The 27,382-nt window shown below is 38.0% G+C and overlaps 1 protein-coding gene across 5 annotated transcripts in view; it reads left to right on the top strand.

Moving 5' to 3' along the window:
- The window catches only part of ZBTB46 (zinc finger and BTB domain containing 46), an 81,311-nt gene that overhangs the window by 2,341 nt on the left and 51,588 nt on the right, over window positions 1-27,382 (top strand). For all 5 annotated transcript variants that reach the window (XM_067554055.1, XM_067554054.1, XM_067554053.1 and 2 more), the window contains 2 exons: window positions 6,019-6,147; window positions 24,781-25,750. In XM_067554055.1, coding sequence (XP_067410156.1) covers window positions 24,814-25,750 — 937 coding nt within the window. In that variant the 5' untranslated portion in view covers window positions 6,019-6,147; window positions 24,781-24,813. The remainder of the gene's footprint in view (window positions 1-6,018; window positions 6,148-24,780; window positions 25,751-27,382) is intronic.

Genomic DNA, 27,382 nt, shown 5'->3' with positions numbered 1-27,382 from the left:
ACAAAAGAAGCTTGCAGTTAGTTACTGAATACCTTTTCCACTGATACTGAATTTTTGCTTGGATATTTTTATTGTGTATCATAACTATTATTGCAAGAGTTAAAGAAAATACATTAACTTCTTATGGCCAGTTCTATTTTATTGTGGATTAAATTTGGCTTTATTGACTTGAATTCAAAGAAATGGAATTTAAGCTCTGTTTGTCAAGTTCTCTATTTTGAAATCCTTTTCGTGATGGAAAGAACGGGTGCAGTGTAGTCACAACGTTTTCAACATGTGGCGAAGAATTATCACTTTGAGATGTTTTTGGGAGCTAACATAGAAGCTGATAGAGAAGATTGCCCCATGGGCCAGGCTGGGAACTACATAACAATATTTATATTTGTATTTACTGGAATTCTCATACACATGTTCCTGAAAATTATGATTTGGTTTGATAGACTAATGGGATAATTGCAATTTAAATGGAAAAGTATATCCTTTTTTTGTTTTTCTGATGGAGTATTTCCTCATATTCCAAACTCACTATTATAGTAAAGTAGCATCTTTTTAGATACCAATTAGTTAGCTTTCATGTAAGTGTTGGAAATGAAGTTTTATATTTGTATAGTGCTATGTGCAAAACGGAGTAAATTTTACTGACTTTAAGAGTGAAAATGACAATTTCATATTTAAAAAGCCATATCGTGTAACTTTTGTTAATGTGATGATACACATTTTAATAAATTGAACTTTTGAAAATATGACCTGTCCACATGATTTTTAGAAACTAAAGAAAATGGGCCACTTTCTCCTCGTAGTCTGTGTTTTTTCTGGGACAGTTGTACAGCAGTGGATATGTTCCTCTATGCAAGAGGTTTTTATAACTGGAAAGCTTAGAGAAAAACCAGTTTGGCAAGTAGTTTTTTCTGCCTTCGAAAAAGGAAATGTCTTGATCCTGTTACTTACCGTTTCTATGTTCATTCATGCTTTGGCATTACGTTGTGTCAATGTGGGTATACTTTGAAACTATTTTTGCCTTGCCTTCTCTTCTCAGTTGAAGTTTCTCCTATGGAGTCCCATTTTGATCCATGATATACATATGCTTAAAGTTTGAACAGTGTTTCCTGTCCTGCCAGCTGAAGGCTACCACCCAATCCACATTTTTGTTCCTAGATAAAATTTATTTTCTACAGCAACCCAACCTTTTCTAAGGCTTCTTTCTCAGTGACTGTTTAAGCCTGTGTTAACTGGCTACTCTAGAGCACTCCATGATGTATTCTAAACTCTCTTGCTCTGGTGTGAAGCATTCACATGGGTTTTTCCTTGCTCCTACATGCTTAGTTTAATGGGCAAACAAAGGGGTAAAGAGAGGGCTTAGTTTAAATCTTTGAACAGCTACCTGCGGTTCTAATGGTTATCCCTTATACTCATTGTAATTCTCTGGAGCCAGCAGTTTCAGTCCATTACGTGCAACAAACTACAGCAGAAAAGTCTGACACTTTACACAAAAGGATTAATATAACATTTTTATTTTGTTGTCCGTTTACTGCTGACCTACCTCAAACCTTCTGAATGTGCTGTGTACTTATACAATATGTCTCTAACACCTATGTATCTTACAATTAATGAATGATGATGGAAAATGCCTTATGGGATTGTCTGTAAATCGTAAAATAGAATAAAAAGGACCTAACAAAATTGTGGGATGCATAATTTTTGCTTAGAGTGCAGTGGTGATACTGGTTGTTTAATGATACCTTTGACATCTTTTGTGCTGCATGCATTAAGATATTGATACTGACATTTCAAGTGTTAAAAAGCTAGTGAAGTTTCACTAAACAATTGTTTTAGAGGGTTTGTATCAAAAGAAGATTCTCCAGTGGTCTTGTCTATTCTTATTTCCCAACCTACCTGAAGATCTGGGGAAACTAATTGATTAATGGCCACTAATGTCCTATCAGTCCTGAGGCAGGGGAGAGAAGAATCTTGACTCCCAGAGCCAAAAGTATTAAATTACTTGTTTGATGCTGCCTTGACGTATCTGGGTGCACAGCAATTGGAGACCTAGGTTCTGTTCACACCTCCGCTATTGACTCTGTGTGCAAGTCACATAATCTCTATATATCTCTTTCGTCATCTGTAAAATCGGAATGCTAATGCTTACCCACCTCTTTAAAGTGCTTCCAAATCTACAGATGATGTGTTATATTAGCATACAGCATGCTGCTGCTGCTGCTGCTTCATTCATTAATGCAAAATAGTCTCAGATTCTGGGTGTGTTTGTCAAACAATATATCAGGGGTGGCCAAACTGTGGCTCATGAACCGCATGTGGCTTTTTTACAGTTAAATTGCAGCTTGCAGAGCCTCCTGTGGGGGGGGGGGGGGGTGCCCCCCCACCCCCACGGCCTACCACACTGGGGTAGGGAGCTTGGAGCTTCTGGCCAATGGCAGGGTGATGGGGCTATAAGATTCTGCCCAGCTGGAGGAGGGTCTTGGAGGGTCAGTAAGTTTGGACACCCCTGCAGTATGGTGTATTTCTGTAAGAGCCTTGTTTTTCATTCTTCTGTAAAATCATTAGCAATATAGTTAGAGGAAAACTACAGTTGTAATTTTCTTACCTAAGCAGACTTTTAGGAAACATTTGTTTTTTGAAATTGAAGTGTGAATTTTTCATTACTTTTGAATTCTTTGTCGACAAGATGGAATCATTAGCAGAATTCTAGTTAGATGGAAACATGGTCTGCTTTATGTTAAGATTTGATATGCATGTGTGTATGTATGCATGCACAAGAATGAGCAGTATGTCTGTAGATATGTGCAGCCGCTAGTTGAAAAGTAACAGGTACTTGCAGAGTGAGAGTAGATACTTGAAGTTTCCCTTTAAATATATGATACCTTCACTCTGTTCTCATATTATTGTGTGGTTTGTTTTTGTTCAATTATTTTATTAACTTATGCCTTTATTATAACTAATATGAATAATCAGTATATTTAAGATTAATACCTAAATTCACTTATATAATGAGGTTGGGGTGGGCATTTCCAGATTAGGGGCAGCAAAGAAGTCTAAAATATTCTACACATACATTTACTCACTGGCGTATGGGCTGAAATATACTTAGTAACTAGAATGGCAGGGTATGTGTGCCAAGAATTTAGCTACTGACTGTATTTAGCAAACTGAGCAAGGGTTCACATACTGAGGAGTACAGTTATAATTGAGAGTACTTCCACCATACCCAGTTACCTTTCACAATTTTTTTCTTGTTGTATTTTTACTAAAGCCCTTTGGATATAAACAACCTGCTTGTTCTATCCAAGCGTGTCTTCTCTTTTTCATAAGTTAAGCAGTGTAGGGTCAGGAAAACATATCAGAACAGGTCTTGTCATCCATTAACTGCTCTCTGATAGCACTTGATATCAGATGTTGAGGAGAAGGTGCAAAATCTTAATTGTGTAATATTATAGCATTAGGAGAAACTTCTTCCTGACCCTGGCTGGCTGAAGCATGAGGATTGATAATCTGTGTATCTATGCTTGGAAAAAGCTTTCCCAATACCAGCTAACCTTGGGGACTAAGTCAAGTAGCCTGGATGAAAAATACTAGTGCTGCCACACCCCGCAGAACTATGCCCATTATGTTTTAAATAATGAAATGGTTGTGAACTGTGTTTATTTGTAACATATTGTCAAACAGTTTTCTATTTATCACTTAGAAAAAAATTTGCTACCATCTTGCCACCATCTCATTCTTGGCTTCATACCACTCCCTTTCTTTTTCATGATAGGTTATTGGATTTAGATTAATTATTAGATTTATACAAAAAAATAGAAAGGAACATCTGTTTACAATGCTAAATTACCATAAATAACAAAAACGGATTGTCCACAGAACACTAAACATGGTATATTTAATTCTGCACTGTTTTAGTGCTTTCTTTTTTTCTTTTATCATCCTTGACTTCCTTATAACTTTCTTTCTTTACATTTACCTCTCTATCTTATCTTCTACATTTTGTTTCTTTCCTTTTCCCATGTCTCCTCCAAAATCCTTCTTAATACTATACTTCTTGTCTCTAATGTCTCATAATTCTTCCTCTTTCTTTCACCCACCCCTTTCCACGTTAAACTTGGAAACTTTGTCAGACATCCCATAGTAAGTGTACTAAACCAAGCAGCCAAAAAACAGTAAGAAAGGTCAGGAGATCTTATTTTTCAGGGGCAGTACCCAGTGAGATGCAGTCTCTAATGCTGGGATGCCTGCTAGGGTGCTTGCTGTTCTTTGACCTGCTTTTGGGGGCTTGACGTCACCATACTTTTCAAGCATCCTATAAGGTATCCTGCTTTTCAGATACTTTATTTGCTCATTCCAGTTTTTTCCTCTATGATGCAAGCCCAGTGGTATGAGCATCATTGGATCTGTTGTTCTGCCTGTGCTACCTATGTTACAGACTGAGAGAGCAGAGATGGGGCAGGATGAAAGCCGCAGAAGCGGTGTTCCTGTTGCATGGTGAGGTGGGGGAAGGAGGTGGAGATGGAGAGAAGGAAAAGGAATGAACAGAGGTGGGAGGACATGCAGAAATGAATTAGAAGTGAAGTACAAAGGGACTGCAGAGAGAGCAAATGAGGAGAAATAATAAGGGGGAAAACTGTGTTCTACATTGTATTCCCACACTGAAGCATTTTGAAGTCAAGAGGCATATAGAGCATGGTAACTTCTAATGTAACAAAAGACTGACTTAATTACTACGCTGTGAGGGAGGATGCCATCCAGATACAAGTATTATCAGTGTCATCTAGTGGAATACAGACGTTCTGGCTAAGTCATTTTTGTGTTTTTAAGTTTTGCATTGGTGTAAAAAAAGCCTTGCTTCTTTAAGCTCAGTTAGGTATCTAGTTGTACCTCCTTTCATATCCTTGCTATTTTTTCAGAATTTCTCGAAGTGCTAAAGGGCAACAGTTCATTTAGTGTCCTTGTGCACTGCTTTCCCATAACTGTAATTTGGTCTAAATGGAAGATGGTGTTGTCTTTTGGACTGGGATTCAATAGAGCTGGAATAGAACCCATGTCTCCTACAGACTTCCTGAATGATACTGGACAGATCTTTTTAAGCTTTATCAACCTAGTTGCCTTATCTGGAGGTTTTGCTATCTCATGGGGGTATTGTTAGGTTAAATTAATGTTTATAAAGCCTATTGAGGTGCTTGGACGGATGGTGTAATGGAAATGCAAAGTATAACAACACCAAAGTACACGCTTCATAATGTAATTTTTAAATTTCCACACTGCTTACTTTTGGGGCGTATTGTTTCTCGAGATCATTGGGCAGCTTGTTCACTGAAATCCTGTGCAGTGGAAGTGCAAGGTTTTTGTTCTGTTGATTTTTTTCCTTTGTCTGATCACTGTAGTAACTATTCTGTTTTGTTATAATATAGATGTTTTTAAATACCTTTCTTTGGCAGTGTGTCAAACTTCAGATTGAAGGAACTTCTATGTAACCTATAGATATTCTTTTGGTCTCTTGTTGTGGAAGCCGTGATGGGCACTTCTTTAATATTATAAAGATTCAGTTCCTGTATTGAAAGGGGCTTAGAAGCATTGAGTTCAGGATTTCTTTCATAATGACTTTTGCTGACCACATGTCTATTAATAGTATACAATCCTTAGTTGATTAAGACTGGAATCAGTATTTTTAAAATCACCTGCAAACTTACTAAAGTTTGCTTCCTATGCAGCTGATTTCAGACATTAACTTTTTAAATGTAATTTTTCAGGAATATTTCTCTGCATGAGATGTTAAATCATCCAAAATACTATTATATTTACTAGGTATACCAGTTTAATGTATATGTATTTTGTCTATTACTAAATAGTAGTAACTTTTAGTTTACTTATTAGACAACTTACAGGCTTGGCTTATTTTAATTGTTGCCTGTAAGGACATGGAAGTCATAGTATGTAATATCAGACTTAAAACTTGCTGACTTTTAAATTGCTTAAAGTTAAGATTATATTTTTCTTTTTCCTTCCCAGTAACAGGACAGTTGATGAACCTTCCAAAGCCTACTACTAGAAACACTTTCTGTTCATTAAAACATGTATGGTATACCATGACACCTCGTGGCATTTATCTTTACTAAAGGAAACAATTTTCAACTATTGGTAAGTTTTGAGCATTTAAGAAATTTCCTTTTAACTTTGTGTGTGGGGGGAGAAAGGGAGAAGAATTGGAGATAACATTACCTCGAGGACTTTGAATTGTCTCTAAATTTAAACTTAACATTGACAATGAAGGTTAATTTAAAAATCTTTGGCTACTGTACTGCTCCTGCTTTCTGGTTTGGGCCCCTTCATTAATCCTGATCAGTCTGTTGTTCTCTCTTCCTGATTCTCATCTACTCAGAGAGAATGTCACAGGACTCAAAACAAAAGAAAAATGTAGGAGTGCTGCAAAAACAGGAAAGGTAGAAGCTTCACTGCTCTTACTGTTCCTATTTTAGCTCAGCCTAGAATCCAAAGTCAGAATGGTGCAAACAAGTTAGCAGTGATGGGCTAGATACAGGGATTCTCAAAGGGGGGGTTGTGACCCCTCGGGGTTGGAGGGTTATGATGGGGGGGTTGTGAGCTGTCAGCCCTCCATGTATGCCAGTAAGGATGGCATGGCATGGCAGGGGTCATCACTATTGTGGGGTGATCATCACAGCTGGAAATATTTTCAAAGGGGGTCCCAGCAAAAAAAAAGTTTGAGAACCCTTGGACTAGAACAACAGAGTGGAAATGTGTAGTACTTTTGTATTTAGAAAAAACAGTTGTTCCTCAAACTTTCTTAGACTGGTTGAAGTAGCATGGCTTTAATACCAGGTCATTAAAGAAACCGATATTGTTGATTCCAGCGGTTCCCAGCTTTTTTGAGTGAAAGCCCCACTAGTTAACATTAAGTAAAACACGTGTCGTCCCCCGTCCCCGTCCCACCCTGCCCCCTCACTGGCCATAAACACATATAATCCCTAAAAACACATATAGTGATGATAATAATAACACTAAATTACATAAATAATAATAATAAATTACTCTTACCTGACTAAGAAGCTAAGCCTTCCCTGGCGCAGCCACCACCCCACGCCCCATGTGGCCCCGCCTCTTCCCGTCCCTCATGGACTGAGGGTAATGGAGGCGAGCTCTGGCAGGTTGGCCGGAGCTGCTCCAGACCCCCACCGGCACAGGGCTGTTCCTCTCTGACTGGACATGGGGCTTGTGGGGGCTGCTCCTCCGCTCCAGCTGGAGTGGAGCTCAGAGCTGCTGCTCCCTTGGGGGGGCTGCTGCTCTGCTCCAGCGGCATGGAGCTTGAGGCTTCTGCGCCCAGCGCGGAGCTCAGAGGGCTAAATGACCTCAATATTACTGAAGCCTCATGGACCCTTTGGAATCTTTGGCGCCCCCTCAAGGGGGTCCCACCCCCCAGTTGAGAACTGTTGATCTAAAAAACTGATCCTCTTCGTTGACGAAGCTAATCTGTGACTAATAAATAACTGTACAGAACACAGCTCTTAGAGCGTGAGAAAGTGAGTGTTAGAAGGTGGCTGGCCCCTTTGAGAGAGAGCAAGGTCCAGTGCACCTGGGATTGGGGAAGATACTGAAAAAATACTTTATGCTGGAGTTACAGTACAAAAACTAAACTTAGAAGAAGGTATAGTGAAGGGTTATATTAAAATCTAAATGTCTTAAGACCACCGAATAACATTTTTTCTTCATGGTATTTAATAGCAGAGAGGTAAGCAAAGCAGTCATATAACAACTGTGGATCACATATTATCCAAGAAGAAGTCATAAAAAATAAAATAGACTGTCATATGTAAGATTAAACACCTCACCCCTTTGACCCGTCCTTCCCCCCAAAAAGTGTCTGAAATAGTCTGGTAACCTCTTCATCTATAAATTAAGATCCTGATCCTTGAAACTGTACTCCATTGCTTCAGTGGGACTACTCACACTATATAAAGTTACTCCTGTGCAGAATGAGTCTTTGCAAGATCAGGACCTATGGTTTTTAGGTCTGGGAGGTCTCTTCAAATGTTTTCCTTGTCACAGTATACAAAAAATAAATCCATGTTAAATAAATACAAATTCCAGAATAACACTTTTTTGTATGAAAACTGGAATTCCTAATTTGCTTAATTTATTCTAAATTGTAGTTTAAAATTACCATTACATTTTTTGTTTTTTGTTGATGGAGGTGTATGTGACAATTTCTCAGAAGTACAGTGTTACATATTAGCTATCTAATCTTGTGTGGAATCTGAATCATCCTGTTAAGGTAAGAATTCTGTTAACAAGAATTAAAATTTAATTTGAAGGTTGTTTTTAATAATACACATTTAACAATATTCATATACAGTCTCATACAGAATGCATGTTGTCAGACAGGCACCATGAAGAAGAATGAATATAAATTATTATCCTAGGGTGAAATGTTGGCTTTCATTTAAATCAATGGGATTTTTGCAATTAATTTCAGTGAGGCCAGGATTTTACCCTTGGTTTTGCCACTTGTATGGCCTTTGGTAAATCATTTAAATGCTGACATCATTTCTAAATCTGTAAAATGGAAATAATATCCTCACAGAATTATTGAAGTTTAGTTTCTGCCAAGGACTATGTAAGTTGTAAATACTATATTGAATTAATCATTTTGATATTGGTCTACTCTTCTGTACGCGTATCAACCTTTATATGAATGTGAAAGAACCTAGATAGTCTTATCTTGTTACATTGTATAACTAAAGAAAGAATATACACAGACACTACTCTCTGTGTGTGTGAAGGGAGTGGGGCACTAGTGTACCAAACAATTTTACTTCTCTAGTCGCAACCTATTAAAACATCTTTTTGGGAAGTTTGCCTTTTGGAGTGTGTGAGTGTGTGTGTGTGTGTGTGTGAGAGAGAGAGAGAGAAAGTATATGTATGTATATTTTTGAGAACTGTTTGGACTATCTTGAGTGTCTTTGGTCTTTTAGTCTAGGAATATGGTATCATCTAATAAAATCTGTCAGTTGATTCAATATTTACAGCAGGGCATTCTCCCAGGAATTCTATTGTTGACTGTTAGAGAAACTGCATTTTACTGGATTTTTAAGGTTAACTTTGATGTTTTGTCAATTAAATGGTGAGACTTGGTGCCTTTGGGGCCACAAATGTCTCTTTTTTTTAAAAAAAAAAACCAGCATTTAGAATTAAGAGTGCCTTTAAAAAGCTGCAAACAGAAAATCTCCTCTTCCAAGGAGTTGTTTAAAATGTGTGAACTTTAAAATTTGATTCTATACATTTTTAAGGATAACAGTGCTGGATATATTACCACTGTGGAATCACATGGCTTGTAGATCTTGGAATTGTGTTCATAAGCACTAGAGCCTTCTACTTTAGAAGGCTAGATGGCTGATGGACTAAATATGCTAATCGCTGGCTGTTCAACACTCTTTAGCTGTAAGGGGCTTGACTGAGAGAGTTTCAGCATTTGTATCACTGTTTTATTTATGTTAATTTAATCCTGTTGGTATTCTTATTAATTTTAATAATAGAATTCGGATAAACAGAAAAGCATTCTCCTATAGGACTTGCAGGAATAATATACCAACAGCTCAGAGGGCTGCAATACCTGTGCTGCTCTAGGATGTTTAATGTCCTCAACTGTTATAGGAGAAACACTAAACCTTGAATTTTGCTTGTGACTAGGAAGAGGAAAGTGGGTTTACTCTAAAATTTACTTACGTGGTAAAACTTACACGTTTGTTTAAAAACCCATATTTTCTTTCTTTAATCTTTTTTCAGCTAACTTTAATTAAAGAACACAAACCTGTATGCCGCTGTTGTAAAGTTTAAATTGTTTTTGCCAAATTTATCTTGCATTTCAATCTGCCGTGGAACAGCATGTTTTCAGGTTTTCCCTCAAAGACATATTAAATGCTCCAACATGCTTTTATTTTTTAATTTTCTCATTCTTCTCTGAAAGCCTGCTTCCACCTTCAACATTAGCCTGACCTAATAAACTAGTATTTTAACAAGTTATGACACTTTCTGGGTTTTTATCCATCTGATAGTGTTCAGCTTACCATTTTGTAGAATCTGTTTGTTGGAGCAGGAGGATTCTGGATTGGTTTCAAGAGACTCGGTTGCAGCCAGATGCCCTTGAGCATTTAAGGTGTGCACATAGCTCTTGGCAGCCGATTTGACCAGTGTTTAGGCCTTGACCATCAAGGTCTGGGATGACGGTGAAATCTGTATTGATTGGTCTGTTATTTCAGTTCTGGCTATTGGAGTTTGAATGTGTGTTTGTTTATCTCAAGCATTGCAGTAGCATAGTCTAAAGAATATAATGCTTCTGGCCCATCAGACACCTTCAGTCCTCCTCCTAGAAGTGGTGATCATCTTCTAATTGTAGATTCTATTGATGTCTAAGCTCTCAGAGAATGACAGTGTGGTCTCATCTTTTACCATGTTTTGAGTTTCCTGACTTAATCTGCTCCATATAAATTGAGAGTTTGAACCTGCTCTCCAAAGTAGAGTGCTTGGAAATAGTCTGACTGAATCAGTTGGTTTCCTCCCTCCTCCACTGATTTGTTAGCATATATAAATTTGCCAAGGTGCAGTTGCCAACCATGCTTGTATTGATTGAATTGGGTGTCTTTCTGTGTTATTGGAAACTCTCTCTATCAGAAGAATTTCTAAAAATAAGAAACTTTCTTGTAGTAACATCAGTGATGTCCTAATATTCCCACATCTTGAAATTAGTCAAAACCTGGTGCCATGATCCAGTATATTTCTCAACCAGATGATGCTAATTATAGTTGCATGCTCATTACAGCATGACTATTGAAAAGAAGTGGTCTTCATGGACACTATCAAGATTGAGAGGCCCAAGACTGTGATATCTGTTGTTATTTTACATTGCAGTAGTTTCAAAAAGTGTCAAACTTGTTCACTCTGTCATTGTCTCATTAAGTATAAAATGTCCCGGTTGTTAACTAATCTGGTTGTTAACTTTCCATTGAGTTTGGCAGAGTTTGTGATAGCGAAGATTTCTAAGTACAAAGCCTCCAGATGTGGGATGCCCTTAGAAAGTAGATTTATTAATCCAGTGATGTTTACATTCAGATTTTAACTATTAGATATTCACGGCCAAATGCAATTTTAGGTCTCAGTTCTACAAAGACCAGCTTAATTTACTGAAATCTACTAATTTCCATTGAAATCAAGGCATGTTGGTCTTCGCAGGATCAGGCCTAAACTTAAGATGAATTTCAAGAAAGGAATGTTTGCCTCCTCGCCAGTGAGAACCTCAGTATCTAAAGTTAATGCTTGCAGATTCACGGGGAGATAAGGATACCTCTTGTTGTCTTCGCATTTGCAGAGGAGGCAGTAATCTATTTAAAGAGAAATTGGAGGTTGATGTAGGCAGAAGGGGCAAAAGATTTGCTGAAATCTCTATGGTAAATGTTTCCCAATCCTGCATGTTCTAGGATCCCCTAGTTATGAAAAGTCTTGTCAAAGCCTTCTACTTTTGTTTAACCGCTGCTGTTACTTTGTTAGTGATACTTATGTAAGTTGCTTATCATCTGAACATTCTTTGCTTATGTAAAAAACTAATCAAAGTAAAACTCAGCTTAAATACTATCTTTTAATTGAAAATGTGTCAAAGATCTTTGCCTTATCTGTTATGTTTCTCAGATTAGAAGTCAGGGCTTTCTCGGGGTAGAAGTTGCAGGAATAAAAATAAGGGAAAGTACTCATTCTGGCCCATAACTAAACATCTTCATTCTCTATATCTATGGAGGCAAGATGGTACTCTTTTGCAAGTCATGTCTAGTTCTCAGTAGTACCACAGGTCCAAAGATTCAATTTGTGCTTACCACAGACATCAGTCTATTTTGAAGTAATCTTGAATTCACAATTGTGATTTTTTCCCCCCCATCCCCCCGTTTCGTGAATCAAATTCAGGGTGCTTACTTCTGTCTGACAATTGTTTATTCAGGCTTTGCATTTGTGTTTTTAAACATTGTGCAAATTGAGTGTGTTTTTGAACATCTAGTATAAACACATTTTCTTGAAAATTTGTATTGGAAGTACTCTGCCATCCATCATAAGATTCTCTTCTGTACATTCCCACCCAAAAAAATCCTTAAAAAATTGTTTTAGTTTCTAGAGAGTGAGCTCTTCCATTGCTAGCATGAGTAGCAGGAGAGTGACTGCTGGGAATCATCATCCATCAGCACTTCCATTCTTCTGCTTTTCTGATTGATTAAATAGGTAGAGTAACCCAAGCACAGGCACAATCCTTTTCTGTTGCTGAGGATACTTTGGTTTTTCTGTTTACCAATTGCATTTGTAACACTAGCAGCGTAAGAACATACCTGTGCCTGGATTCCTGTACATACTATTTCTCCAGTGTTCTCAGCTGGATCCAAGTGAAATGCAAGCAGAAGAGTTGCAAGTGTGATCAATCTAGCAGAGTTAGTCCACTTCGGAATTTTAAAAATGTTGGAATGCTGGTGGGGGTGAGGACATAGGCAGAGAATAAGGGAAATAGAAACATGGGATGCATTAATTTAATTATACATGTAAACTTTTGGACTGAGTATCAGTTCTTCTTTAATCTGTTAGCTGAATCTGTTTTATCTTCGTATGTGTGAGCAACACTTGAATTTTTTTGTCTGAATTCTAGTTAAGATTTTCCCCAGGGGAAGTATGGAATGATTGGGTGTTCTTAGCTTGGCATGTATAGCATATACTAATACATTTTATGGTAGCCTATTATTTATATGTCCTTAGTCTTGATAATGGGGGGAAAAATAGATGTAGTATTTAATTTTACACAGGCTAAATTATATGTACATTTTTATGGTTGGTTTTTTGTCCTAAAATTTTTTTCTCCTGCATCATGCTTTTGATTGATCAAAAAGCTATAATCTGTTTTTGTTGCCGTTTTCCTTCTGAACAAAGGAAACAAAGTACCTTAAAATTGTTGTTGTTTGTCTCCAAGGGGGGACAGTTCTGTAGACTTACTTTGCACCCACAAAGTGTGTGTTTAACTGTTATATCATACTTTAGTTATAAATAAAACAGGTGTTTTTGTACACTTTTATTTTAACTGGGTTAAATCTTAATCTTGGGAGTAATCATACACATAATGTTAACAGGATAGTCCTTAACTATTTCCTGTTTTAAAGGACTGTTCTAACTAAATTGATGATTTCTCAGTTTTAGTAAGGCTGCTACTCTATCCTGTGGGCACCCCTTTGTGCCTATATATTGGTGGGTGTAAGATAAACAATTTTTTAGTTGATTAGAGTATTTAGCACAGTGAAGATAATATTAGTGTAGGGTTGTGACATTAACTTTCGATACTATTTTAATTTAAAATAAAGCTGAGCAGAAACCATATCATATTATGACATTTGAGGTGAAGAGAGAATATTACTTGAAAAAAATTGACTCAGTTGAAGCAATAAATATTATCTTTTCAAGAACTGACTTAGTATTGAATACTATTTTTGTGAAGTGTAGAACATTTGATACTCTAAAACTTAGAATTCAGTGTGAAATATAGAATAAATACGAAGATACTTTGTCCATCAAAGGTACTGATGTGAAAAGTAAGATATTATATTGGCCACCTGAAACAGATGTACTTCAATCAAGTGCTTCTTCATTGTTGAATTTCCACTGGAAGTTCATTCTTGTAAAATAAACATCCTCAAGCAACTGACATTTTGACTGAGGTTTCTAGTTAGAACTGATTAGATACCACTCTTGTATTAACATTCTCAGTGTATTTTAACAAGGGTTCGTAAAATTGAAAGAGGCTACCTGATTTAGTGTTCTGAAGTCTACAGTTTTGGTCCTATTGTTTTGTTTAGTAGATAATTACTTTTGTTGAGTGTGCAAAACAGTTTCTCATTCTACAAAAGGTGGATTAGAACATTTGAGCAAGAAGGACCTAAAACTTAGACTGAATGTTATTTTCTGTGTCAATTTAGGCTGTATTTTATTAACTGGTTAGAATTCTCTCCTTTAAGTAAATTGTCCACCAACTGATTACATTGATTTGGTTATGTTCTGTGTATCTGGAATTTACTAGAAAATTCTTGAATGTACAGTATTTGTAGAACTAGATTCATTCTAGAAGTGGTTTAGACTTACATTTTTAACATTTCGTTTCAGACCTAATCTGTAAAAATGTGAGCAGTGTCACTCTGATCTATAGCTATAAGTTGGCCTGTGGCTAAATAATAATAAATCTGCTGAGGTTTAAGAGGCCTTAGTTGGTTTTACTATTTTGTGTAAGTGCGTTTTTGTTTAGAAAAAAATTCTATATTGTTTCCACAGTTAATTTATTAATATGCTTTCAGTAGAATTAAATTACTGTATTTGCACATGAGCTTGTGGAGAAAATATGTTCAGACTACAGTTTGTTTGGGTGGGGGAGGATTTGTCAGAGTCCCTACAGATGAGCTTTCATGGTTCACTGGCCTCTTGGAAGGCAGTGTTGTGACAACCTTCCTTCATCAGAAGACCAGATTTTCCTCCCTCTGGAGGCTGTCATAATAACTGTTAGATCAATCAGAAAGGTCCTATAGGGTAGTGAGAGACTTTCTGTCTTGGAGGTTGGCAATGCTGTCTTTGCAATGTCCTTATCCCTTTGTTCCCTGGAAAGTGAGAGGCTGTACTTGGGGAAACTAACATGGTCGTTGGGCATAGTAAGGCAAAACAGTGGTAGGATTTAACATATTTCAAAGTTAAGTCTGGTAAAACACTAACCCCATTGAACGGTATATTTAACACACGTCTTCTAAAACATGGTAGATGAGCTCTCCTAGGTTTGTTAGCTATTTTTATAAATTAATACTTCCTCTGCTCAGATTGGTTAAGTGAATAATTTATTCACTTGTAAAATAAAAGTAGTATTAAAAAACTATAAGTAGCCTGATCTCCATAATATCTGTTATGTAACATTGTCAAGTTAGTAGACAACTGCAATGCTGCTATTTTTCTACAGTGGATATTTAATTTTAGGAGTACCAAAATTTGCAGCTATTTATTGGTGTATATCATCCATACAGGGTTTGAGAGCATGCCATTTATTTACTACTGGCTTCTTTTCATGAAATGTAACTTTTTTGCGAAGAGAAGATATCAAAAGATATCACTAGTTTCAGTTATTTTTTTCATTTCCTGAACCCACAGGAACTTGTCGTTGCCCATCTGGAATTGTGGGGGAGGACCCTAGCATACTTGCCATGGGGGAAACCTTTTGTCCTTAGAAAACACAGTGATGCTTTGGGGGATTCCCTACATTGAAGTGTGTGTTTGAGGTATAATTCGTGCTGCCCTAACCTGACCCATGCACATGCACCACTTCACTCAAGCTAAAGATTTGTGTTTTAAACACTAGCTAACTGGCCAGTCAGGATGTGTGGGTTGAGCTAGTAATGGAGTGGGAACTCAGCTATTCTGTGCTGCTAATACACTCTGTGCCACTCAAATATTTTGTTGTGTGACCACTGTCATGTGAGCTACCTTGAATGGCTACCTTGAATGCAGCTAAAGTGGGCTAACGCTGCAGTGAAGGTAAGCAGTGGGTTGTTTGTTAATATCTTGTGCAACTACCATAGGAAGTAGGGCAGACTGCACAGACTGTTGTAGATGGAGGTCTCGGGTGATCGTGCCCTACTCTTCTTCCACCTCTGTTCATACCACCATAATAACGGATATTTTATAAATGTGTTGCAGGTTTTTGAGGAGGCTCTGTATCTGTTGTGATCCCAGTGAACACTTTTTAAGCAGGAAACTATACAGAGCTTGAAACTTGGATACATTCTATTTGAAGTTTTCCTGAAGTCTGGAAATTTGCATGTAATAGTTATGTAATGGAATTTGCATAAAGTAAAATTCCATGAAATTAAGGAGGAATACGTAGCAGCACAAAGGTTGTAGAATTTATATAATTAAATGTTAGTGACATCACATATGACACACTGGTAAAAGGATCTGGATAGACAAAATTACTCAAGAGAAATGGGATTTGATCTGGAAAAGAGGACCAGCAACCTTAAGTCTTTAAGATGTTTATTCAATGGTACCTCAAATTAATACACACACACACTATATATAATATGGGGGGAGGGGGAATAAATAGGGATAAGTGCTGGAGAAATTGTGGTGTGAGAGGAGATTTATGTATATATGGTGGACATGTCCAGTCATTAGAGAGTATTGAGATGCAGCTCATAACCAAATACCACAAACTGTTGGATATTTATTAGCAAGCGATCCTTTGGTAATCCTCCTTGGGCTTTCTACTGGAAATGGCCACACACAAAGAAGTGAGGAATTAATCTCTCATCTTCTAGTAGTTTCAAGGCTCCTGACAGGGCCAGATTTACACCTTACACACTCCTAGGCACAGCATCTGCAGTGCCCCTCTGCCTAAAGCTGACCTTTGTATTTTCCATGTGGGGAGGAGGGGGCGGTATGACGGACGACAACGAGAGAGAAAGGGGCTGGCCGGGCCAGCTCTGCACAAGGAGAGGGGCTGCAGCGACCGGCTTGGCCAGCTCCAAGCAAGGGGAATATGCTCACCCCTGGGCTCTGGCTCCTGGCCTGGGTGGGGTTTCAGGGGGAAGAGGAGGAGCAGGGTGGCAGGGTCCTGGGAGAGAGGAGAAAGAGCAGGGGGTGGGGTCTGAGTTTCGGTGCTCATGGGTGGATTCCAAATCTTCATACCTTTCATGCTTTCTTTAAAGACTGCTTCCTTATGTGTTTTTGAATATCTTGACATGAAGGTAGCTATACTGAGGTTTGGTTATTGATCCTGTTTGTAAAATGAGGGCCTTAATCTCTGATGAGCGCACACACAGTCATTGGTTAACTTTGTTACACGCTGACTTAAATGGGACTACTAAATGTGTGTAAAGTTATGCACGCATGCAAGTAATTCAAATTTGGGTCAAAATTATAAAAAGTAAGACGTCTTTGAAATATTCAGGATACAAGTAAAGGCTTAGTTTAGTAGATAAAGAATAAATGAAGCTGTGGATAACTTTATATAAAACAAAAATAGATGCAGTTTCAGGAGTCTTACTAACATTAGATTTTGGAGAATTCAAGCATAGCAGAGTGATCAGTATAGCACACCGTATGTGTTTGATTTGGAGAACATGCAGTAGATTTTTTTCGAAGTATAGGACTGAAAACACCCATGAAAGTAATGCCAATCTATGCACTTAATAGTAAAACTTTCAAGTTTGTTAATGTAATTGAGACCTGAATTATAATACCCTGACACCATATCTGTTTAATTTTGTTTGTCTATTAATGACCTTATTGTTAGTGAAATCATTCCAGAAGCTGCGAGTCAGTTATTGATTATTCTATTTTTTGAAATCTCTCAGCTGGGTTAGTAGAAATGTGTTGGACATATGTATGACTTCATCTAATGAGTATTTCCATTTTAAAAAACCTGCATTTTCTTCAAAACTAGGACTTTTCTTATTTAATATTTCTATTTTCAGGAAGCTTTTCAGGAGCTACATTACATTTAAATACTAAGTGGAACTCCGGCCTAAATAATATGATTGGAGTTAATTGAGATCTTATTCAGAGTATTAAAAAGAGCTTTGATAAGCTCACATTTTAATATTTTTATCTAGGAGATGGTCCATTTTTCTAAAATTAACTTCTATTCTACAGTTTATTTTTTTTAATCTCAGGTGCTTCCATTAGATGTTGGAGGGGTTACATTTTTATAGAACTCCTTCCCATTATTTATCTTAAATAGCAATGTCTAGTCACAAAGGAGGGTAGAAAATCAAAATCTAAAAACTACAAAGCAGTGTGTAAAACTGGAACATGGGAGAAGAGGATTTTGAAGCTTACTGAATTATTAACTACTAGCAAATTGCCTTAAATTTAACTTGCGTTAATTCCCTAGCGATCCTTGACATTAAACAGGTGCTCTAGTTTGACATGGGTAGACAAAAACTAACTAATGCTTCTGAATTTGAGGCATATTTAATTTTCTCCCCCAAAGACCTCTTATATAAAAAATACAATGATGTCATAAACATTGTGAATGTGGAACAAAGAATATAAGGTGACAGGTCTGTGACACACACAGATCAAGTAATTTGTAACTGTTTCTGTGAGATTGGAAGAAGTTAAACTTTACTGGTCAAACTGAACATGAATGTTCTTACTATTGCTTACAAATTTGAAGGTGACAGATAATATGGAATTTTCTTGCTGCTATAGAGACTAGTCCTCTCAAATAATATTTTCACCACCCTGCAAATTGATGGCAGAAAGAAGTTTTTCGTCTCCTCATGGCCATCACTCCCTCTAGAAAGACCCACAAAAAGTTTTTGCAAAAATTGAAGATAGCAGTCTCTTGACTCTCTTCAATTTAGAGAGACAGGAGTGAGAAATTCAATCTTCCTTCCCAGTAGTGGGGTGTTACCTATTTTTCCACTTTTTTTTTTGTAGCTATTCTGCCACTTTCAGATTTACTGTTTGGTGATTTTTGTTAGGCTCAGAGCTAGCTAGCTCCCCCTTCCTTCTCAAGTAGATGAATCTAAGGTCAAGTCTACAATTACAAGCCTATAGCGGCACAGCTGTACTGATACAGCTGTGCCACTGTAAGAGTGCTCACATAGCCGCATTATACCAATGGAAGAGAGCTCTCCCGTCAACATAATAAAACCAGCTCAATGAGCAGTGGTAGCTATGTCGGTGGGAGAGCATCTCCTGCTGACATAGCGCTGTGCACACGAGCACTTATGCTGGCAAAACTTACGTTGCTCAGCAGGTGTTTGTTTCATACCCTTGAGTGACACAACTTTTGCCAACGTAAGTGCTAGTGTAGGCATGGTCTAAGAACTAGAAAATTCTCAGTATGCAGCACATCTCTTTTGCATCAAACATAAGCGACTTGTCTTCACTTCCCTGGCCCTTCATGACTTATCTCAACCCTATCTGTCATGTGTCATTCTTTATTGAGATGTTGACTCCTATCTTTGCTTGGTTGATGATACCAGTCTCCATTGCCTACTTATTAAATTTTCAAACAAGCACTTTCATGTTTTCTCCTTTGCTGTGCATCACACTTGAGGAGGCCCCCATAAACATCTGCAAAGTTATCGCATGTTGCTCCTTCAAAACCCTCCTTAAACTTCTCCTTTTCCATGATGCTTACAACAATTTGATAGCACATCAGTGGCCTAACTGTTGAGACCACTGTCTGTCCTGCTGATCAACATTGTCTCATTGTTTCCTTGTACTCTTTTATTTTGTTTCTTGTGTTATTCTTAGATTGTAAGCTGTTTGAGGCAGGACCATCTTTTTGTTAGTTTGTTCAGCACCTACCTCAAGTGGGTTGCTGGTTCATGACTAAGGTTTCTAGGTGCTACAGTAATACAACTATGATGCTTTTGCAGTAAACCACCTTTCATGGCTCTGTAGAGCCTGGTTCCCAGTACTGTTACTACTCCTGTTCTTAATATTTTAGTAGAGCCTGAACTCAGAGCAGAATAATTGAACTGCCTCACTTTTTTTGCCAATCCACGTTCCACACTCCAGCCTGGCTTTAGCTCTCATGCAGACTGCATCTAACCTGCCTAATAATACCACAACTACTTTTGCTTAGTGGTTTTTAAAGGTTGGAGAATGTTACTGTCAGTTCTCCACCTAAAGATTCCTGGCTGATTTGCCTAGTTTAAATTTCAAAGAACCTGCCCCACAGGGAAACATTTTGGGGAAGAGTCCAGAGTTTCACCTTCCAAATGTATCCTCCCACTTTCAACTCCCATCTTTAGTGCCTTTAGAAATCTGGGCAAGCAAGCTAGGATCGTGCAACTTCTGAACTTCTTTAGTTAGTGATTCTTTCAGCCTGCCCAGAGGCTGCATCTTCTGCCAACGTCTTGGTGAGGGGGAGGGAATCGTATGCTGGGTCCTTTATTCTTAGACTCTAGAATCTGGTAAGAATATACTGAACAGGAACTAACTAAATCCAATGAGAAGCTCTCTTCATCCAGTGAGGTTAGCAAGTGCTTTGTCCAGGCTAGTATAATTGATTCAGGTTACTCAGTCTCAAAAGGGTCCAGTTAAAGAAGCCCTGCTTGAATTTAAAAAAAAAATATTAAGAAACGCAGCAGGAGATGTTTCACATCACAAGCTAGCACAGGTTACTTTTTCCTAGCCATCTTCAGTCTAGACACTTACACGGATTTCATCACTGTGGTGCAAGTTGCTTTTCTCTTTTGGAAGATAACTAGTAAAAAGATGTAAATCCAGAAGGTCCAACAGAGGTGTCAGCAGACAATACACAAAGAAAAAAACATACATGTAGACAAAATAAGCTGAAGAAATACAAGTAGTGGCAGAGCTGTTCCTTATCAAGTGCCAGGGAAATGCTCTGAATTTCAGATGGCAAGACATTGAGGAAGAAATGCAAGAAAGGCCGTTGCTGCCTAAATTCTTCAAGACTGGTGAAAATGTTGCTAAAAACTCTTGATATTATCCACAGCAAATTGAGGAAAAGTAACTCCAAAGGGAGCCTGTTTACAACCAAATCCAAGAAGGTGCTCCCTTTCATGTAAACTTTCATGTTGGAATGGGAACACCTAAAGGAAAGAAGACACATATTAAAAAAAAAAAAAAAAAAAAAATCAGTTCACTTCATAATTGTGTATTATGAGATTTCTTGAATTTCCTTTGAATGAATGATGGACCAATCATCTGATCCTATATGGTCATTCCTATTTCCTAAAAGACAAAGCTGACTTCTACAGCTTCTAAAAGTAGATGCAACAGTAGCCTCTTTAATAAAAAATACTGTCCTTCCATCTGAGAAGTGGTACAGTGGTGGTACTGGTACAATATTATGAAGTTGTGGCAGTCATTTTCAAATCATCGATCACAGTATTTTTAGACTAGACAGATCTAACAATTTTCTCCTTCCAAGTCCAAACACTTTAAAATCAGTTCTTTCAATGTTGTTCCAACTAAAGTGAGAGAAGACTCTCTGTCTGATTCTTCTCACTAAGATTTGTGGCCTGGGTAATGGCTTCCATTGTAATCTCCAGGACCGAATTATCTGAGGATTACCTGTTGAACCTGGAAATCTACCTGCAATTATGTTATCCAGATGTTCTGGAGGTACATTGTATCAGCCTCCTGTAATTAGCTCCGAAAAGGCTAGTTTTGTTATGGGTCCGGTTTTCCCTGGTACTGTCTGAAAAGAGCTTCTGGCTACTCTCAAGGAAGAGGGTAGATATTCCCAAAGAGGCAAGTCTAAGGTTTACTTCACCATCTGTAATTTAAACACCAAAAATAACATGTGGCTACCAGTTCCACCTGTCCAAGGATTTTTCCTCCGTTGGAGGAGGCTACTCTTTTCAAGCATCACCTGGTCAGAGATCATCTGACTGACTGGTACTAGAGGATACTACACCATGGGATTCTCACATTCTTGAGGTGCAGACCTCAAAGAATCTTTGCAGACAGAGTAATGTGTGAAACGGTAGCTCACCATCTGAAGTTCAAAGTCATCAGAGAGATCCTTCATATGGAGAGGACTTTTAGTACACTGTTTATCTTATTTTCTTTCTCCTATTTTTTCCTACGTGTTTTGGGTAGTATTTCAGCAATCCTGCTTCTCAAACTATTAATAATCAAACCTGATAAATCTAGATCTGCAATGGAAACATAAAATTCACTCCTTTCAGCCATATTTCATGGAGAAACTTTTACATCTATTGATCTAAAAGAATACCTCTACATCACAATTTCTGAAAACCATTGGAGGGGTAACTTAATTTCGCATACAAGCAGCTTTCATGGGAGAGGAAGTAATCAAGGCAACACAACTTTTTATTCTGTGCAATGACTGACTTGTAAGGCATTCTCTGATGGTTAGAGCCCTGCAAATCCATGGACCATATTTAAGGATTGAGGATTGGATGCGATGGTCACAAAAATCATGGATTCCATTGCCTCTGTTACTTCTGGGGCAGGGCTGGAGCAGTTGTCAACCCCACCCTTGCCAAACAGCTGATCGGCAGGCCAGGCCCCCCAGCCCCTGGTCAGACCAGCCGCCAAACAGCTTTTTGGACCCTTGAGGCTGGCTGCCGATCAGCTGATATGGGGGGTAGGGGAGAAATCAGCTCTACAGCTTCAGCAGGGGCCAAACAGCTGATGTCAGTGGTTCCAGGCCAAACAGCTGATTGGGGGGGAGGGGCTGGCTGCCAAACAAGCTGATTGACAGCTTGGGGCTGCTGCTGCCACTGCAGATGCAGATATCCGTAGAAAATGAAGTGCAGATCACGGGTCAGACATAAATTTATTTTCGTGGCTGCTGATCCATATTTTTGTATCTGCAGAGGGCTCTACAGAGAGTACAGTGAGTATGATAAAACAACTCAGATTTTCCAGGCAGAGGAATAATCTGCCCTTGCCATGCGAATTTTGTTCCAACCTTGGAACAAGGAGCTTCTCTGTTCCTTCTGAGGTGAACCTTCTGCTTTGCAGGACAATACCGAAAATGCAGTTGGAAAAAGTTGAAGTAATTATAATTGCCCAGACTAGCTGGGGCAGTCATAGACCTCTAATATCTTAGTCCTCTACACGGCATTGTCACTCCAAGGAGTTTTCTGCTCGATCAAGGCTCAGTGACAGATCTAGGGCTGCCCACTTCGATTTAACTAGCCTCATCAAGACAAAGTTCAGTTTCTGAATGAAATGAGGAAATATTCTTTACTTTATAACAGAGGCTCCGATGGGCCCATTAAACAATTATTAAACAATTAGATGCTAATTTATAATCTCATTTTAGAATAATACATTATTACAATGGACATCAAACTAGATGTGTAGACTAGATTTGAGATGGGAAAAAATTCTGCTGCAGAAACGTTAAAATAATTATGAACCTAATTACATACACAGTTGATTGTAAAACTAGTGAGTACTGAGGTCTGGTATTGGGGAGGATTGCTTCATGAGATTGTCTTGGCTCTGCCAGCTTCAAGTGTTCCAAATAATTTTTCTGATGATGGAATTATTTCACCTGAGAGAGAGACACAGATAATTGCATAATGTCAACAAAAAGAATTCTCTCAAGACCCTGGAAGGATAGTGCATGTCTGATAGAAGCCGAATGGATAATGAGCTTAATTCTTGGCATTGCAGCAAGAGGTGACTTATTTATCCATAAATGGACTATGTCCATGCTGATATTGGAATATAAAAAAAATTAAATAGTGGTTTATCACTTCACTTGTGAATTTGATCCTACTTGCATTATGGAAAAAAGTATTAACCTTTGTTAGCCTTAACACACCTTTGTTTTATGACTTTAGAAGAAATAAGCTTGAACATTTGGCATCTTTAAGAGGGAAGACCTTCTGCTGGCAGTTAAATGTTTATTTAAAAAAATAATTTTAAAATTGTCATAGAACATATATTGATGTTGGAAATGCTAATAGCATCATCTAGCCTTGGCAGATCCCTCCTGTGAGGGTCTTCTGAAGTGGTAGGTAAAAGTCCAGGTCGGATGCAACAGATATTGTTTTGGGAATCAGTAAATTCTTGCTTTGCATACATCCACAGTATTTGGTGAGCAAATAGCGTTCTAGTGACCCTTGCTTTGAAGAAAAAGGGTGGCTATATAGAGAATAAATCAAATCCAGTCCGTTCAAAAAGGATGCCTGGCAAATAAATTGTATAAAACACTATTTATTGTGACACTAAAAATATTTTGATCGTAAATAGAAAACTAGAGTTAAAGTTCAGGTGAAATTAACTTCATAGTCTTCATACATTATATCTTTACTTGATTGAGTGGGGATTTAAAATTTTCTGAAATGTGGTTTCAGATCTGTCTGTTGATCTTCTCTGACACAGTAACAGCATTATAGCCCCAAAGCAACAATATAGCAAGGAAAATGGCTAGTTTGTTGGCTTTTATACTGTTTAAGGATATAGAATATTTAGTGTGCTGTACATAACACCTTTTTCCCTGAGGAAATACTACTGCTATAGGATTCAGTGGTTTGCATCCATTAGCATATGTTCAACTCTAGTTCTTCTTTATTAAGTCTTAAATGGTAAAAACTGACAGGTATTTTACCAGGACAGTTTCAGTAACACAGAGCTTGTCTACAAGGTTGGATAATGCTCATTGTAGGAGTGCGTGATTTCTACAGCACACTAACGTGTTGCACATTAATTGCTCCGTGTTGACTGCTGGTGTGCACGAAAGATCCCCAGTGCTGCTTGAAACAGTACTATGTTAAAGCACACTAGGGAACGGTTACTGCGCTCCAGCAGGCTGTTCACACAGCAATTAATACACAACATGTTACTGCACTTTAGAAATCATACCTTCCATAGTGTGCAGTACCCACTGTGTAGACAAGCCCTTATTGACAAGTTTGCATCATAATCCTGTGGTAATTTAAAGTATAGCCAGTGGTATATAAAATAATGTCTGAGACATTCCTGCATATTGGAAAGTTGAACTTCCACTCAGATTTCACTTAGTAATGTGAATTATTTGAATACCAGCATTATGGATATCACATTAGGAACACACAATCTGTGCTAGGCAATAATTTTTGTTTTATGATGACAAGCTTATCTTAGAAGAGCATTTAGTTGGGTTCAGTTTGAGTTCCTTTCACCAGCGCTTTTGACAAAATACATTCTTACGTTTTGTTTTGCATTTTGAGGTAACACTTTCCTTTCTCCCTCCAGAGTCTGTGGAAGAGGAAACACACAGATTCCCAAATGAATAACCGAAAGGAAGATATGGAGATTGCCTCCCATTACCGTCATCTGCTTCGTGAGCTTAATGAGCAGAGACAACATGGCATCCTCTGTGATGTTTGCATTATAGTGGAGGGAAAGATTTTTAAGGCTCACAAAAACGTTCTCCTTGGGAGCAGCCGCTACTTCAAGACTCTGTACTGCCAGGTACAGAAGACATCTGACCAGGCCACAGTCACTCATTTAGACATTGTAACTGCACAGGGCTTTAAAGCCATCATTGACTTCATGTATTCTGCACACTTAGCACTGACCAGCAGAAATGTCATTGAGGTGATGTCAGCTGCTAGCTATCTTCAGATGACTGATATTGTACAAGCTTGTCACAATTTCATAAAAGCAGCTCTTGACATAAGTATAAAATCTGATGCCTCCGATGATCTTGTTGATTATGAACTTGGGGCTGCTTCCAGCAGTAGTACAGATGCTTTGATTTCAGCAGTAGTGGCTGGAAGGAGTATTTCTCCATGGTTAGCTCGGCGAACAAGTCCAGCGAACTCTTCTGGAGATTCGGCCATTGCTAGCTGTCATGAAGGAGGGAGCAGTTATGGAAAAGAGGATCAGGAGCCAAAAACAGATAGCCACGATGACATTTCATCCCAGTCTCTTTGGTCCAGTGATATGGGTTATGGGTCTTTGCGTATCAAAGAGGAGCAAATTTCACCATCTCATTATGGAGGGAATGAATTGCGTTCTGCCAAGGATAGTGCAATACAGAACGCTTTCTCAGAACAAGGAGCAGGGGATGGCTGGCAACCCACAGGACGCAGAAAGAATAGAAAAAATAAAGAAACTGTGCGTCATATTACACAGCAAGTAGAAACTGACAGCAGGGCAAGCTCTCCAGTGCCATCTTTTTTATCTGCCTCAGGATGGCCATACAACAGTCGTGACCCAAGTAAGTTTTTTGTTTTGGTTTAGTTTGGGTTTTTTTCTTTTGATTTTCAGCAATGAGAAGCTATGATAATGCAAATGTAGACAGTCCTTTGCTTATGGCATACTGTTATCAGTTGCTGAAATGAAAATATTAAGAACTTCTGGGGATTGATAATGGAATATAGAGTTTTATAGTTTTAGGTCATTTATCCAAACTTATCCCTGGATGGTAAAGAACTTAAGTTATAGTCATTTCATAGGTATTATTTGTCTGTGACTGAAATAGTGGCTTAAGTCAGGTCCTTGATGTACAATTGTCTAAATCACCAAAATTACCATTGTAACTAGCAGTGTTGGTGAGGTAAAGAATTGAAACTGGACTTGCCCACCTACTAGAATAATCATTTCAGGTAAGGGTTGAGGAGCACTGATTGTGTAGAGTAAGGAGTCTTTTAATTGCTACTGCATGTGCTCTAATCTCTGTGGTTTAATGAGACTACAGTTTCTAACATGGTCTGTCTGGTACCTACAGGAGCGCCAATTTCACTTACATAGGCAATTGCATATGGCCTGCTTAGATGACGCCATAGCTGTTCCTCCATTGAGCAGTGGACAGACGGCACTTAATGACAACATAGCACCCACATTCCTCCTTAATCAAATGTTAAGTGTTTAGTGGCTTTAAGAATGGAAGTCCTTGTGTAGTTTTATGGTTGAGACCCTCTATTGGTTTATGAATATTTGCAGACTTTCAGATGAGCAGCTTTAAATGCATTGCAAGGGAGACCAACACACTCTTCAACTCTTTTGAATCTTCATCAGTGTTATTTTAAGAATAATATGAGAATTGTCCAGCTATATTCACTATATCCCCCAATTACTTAGATTCGAGAATAAATATTTGCCTGTAAAAGTTTATGGCTGAGGTTTTCAAAAGTGCCCAACTGCCATTGAATTTCAGTGGGTGTAAGGTGTTCAACTCTCTTGGGCTTCTTTGAAAATCCCAGCCTGTCATCAGTTATTAACAAAATCTGTGTTACTGCTTGCTGGTAAAGCCAAGAAAAGGAAAGGTGTGGGAGGGGGGAGGTTGAGAGAGAGATGTATAAAGTAAATAAGATTATATGTTTCCGTGTATCTTGTAAGAAACAGAAATCCAATTTTAGGGAAAAATTCTATATAACTGATACTACTTGAAGTTGAAGGATAGTATTAGTGAAATATTTGTGGTCTGGAATTTGAATATTAAATGTCATGGAAAGTCAAATTTGATGGAATGGGTAAGTCTAGAAGTATATTTGGATTTATTTTGTTGTGTGCAGCAACTAGCTTGCATGCAATTTTAATCATCCTTATTAGCCATCAATGTCAAATATCTTAGTGATAATATGGGCTTATAATAAATTAATTTTGGATTTATAGTTCTCAAAATTCAGGAGATTCTTGAATAAAGCCTGTTGTTCCCAGTTAAGTGCCTATGATGCTGTTTAAGTATAAGTATTTCTGGCTTGCAAACCACCTTATAAAAACCACTCAGGCATTTATATTATCCACACTGTGGACATTTTTGGACTGGCTTACAGAGTAAAATACAAGTAATGCTGGAATGGCTGAAGAAATGGAACTGCAAAACTAATTTCAGGAATATGTTCAAGGA

Source organism: Emydura macquarii, unplaced genomic scaffold, assembly GCF_026122565.2.
Source record: "Emydura macquarii macquarii isolate MOO-44397 ecotype Brisbane River unplaced genomic scaffold, CSIRO-AGI_Emac_v2 contig_1483, whole genome shotgun sequence".
Taxonomy (NCBI): Eukaryota; Metazoa; Chordata; order Testudines; family Chelidae; genus Emydura; species Emydura macquarii.
Note: the sequence above shows the minus strand (reverse complement) of the source record. Positions and strands in the feature narration are given on the sequence as shown.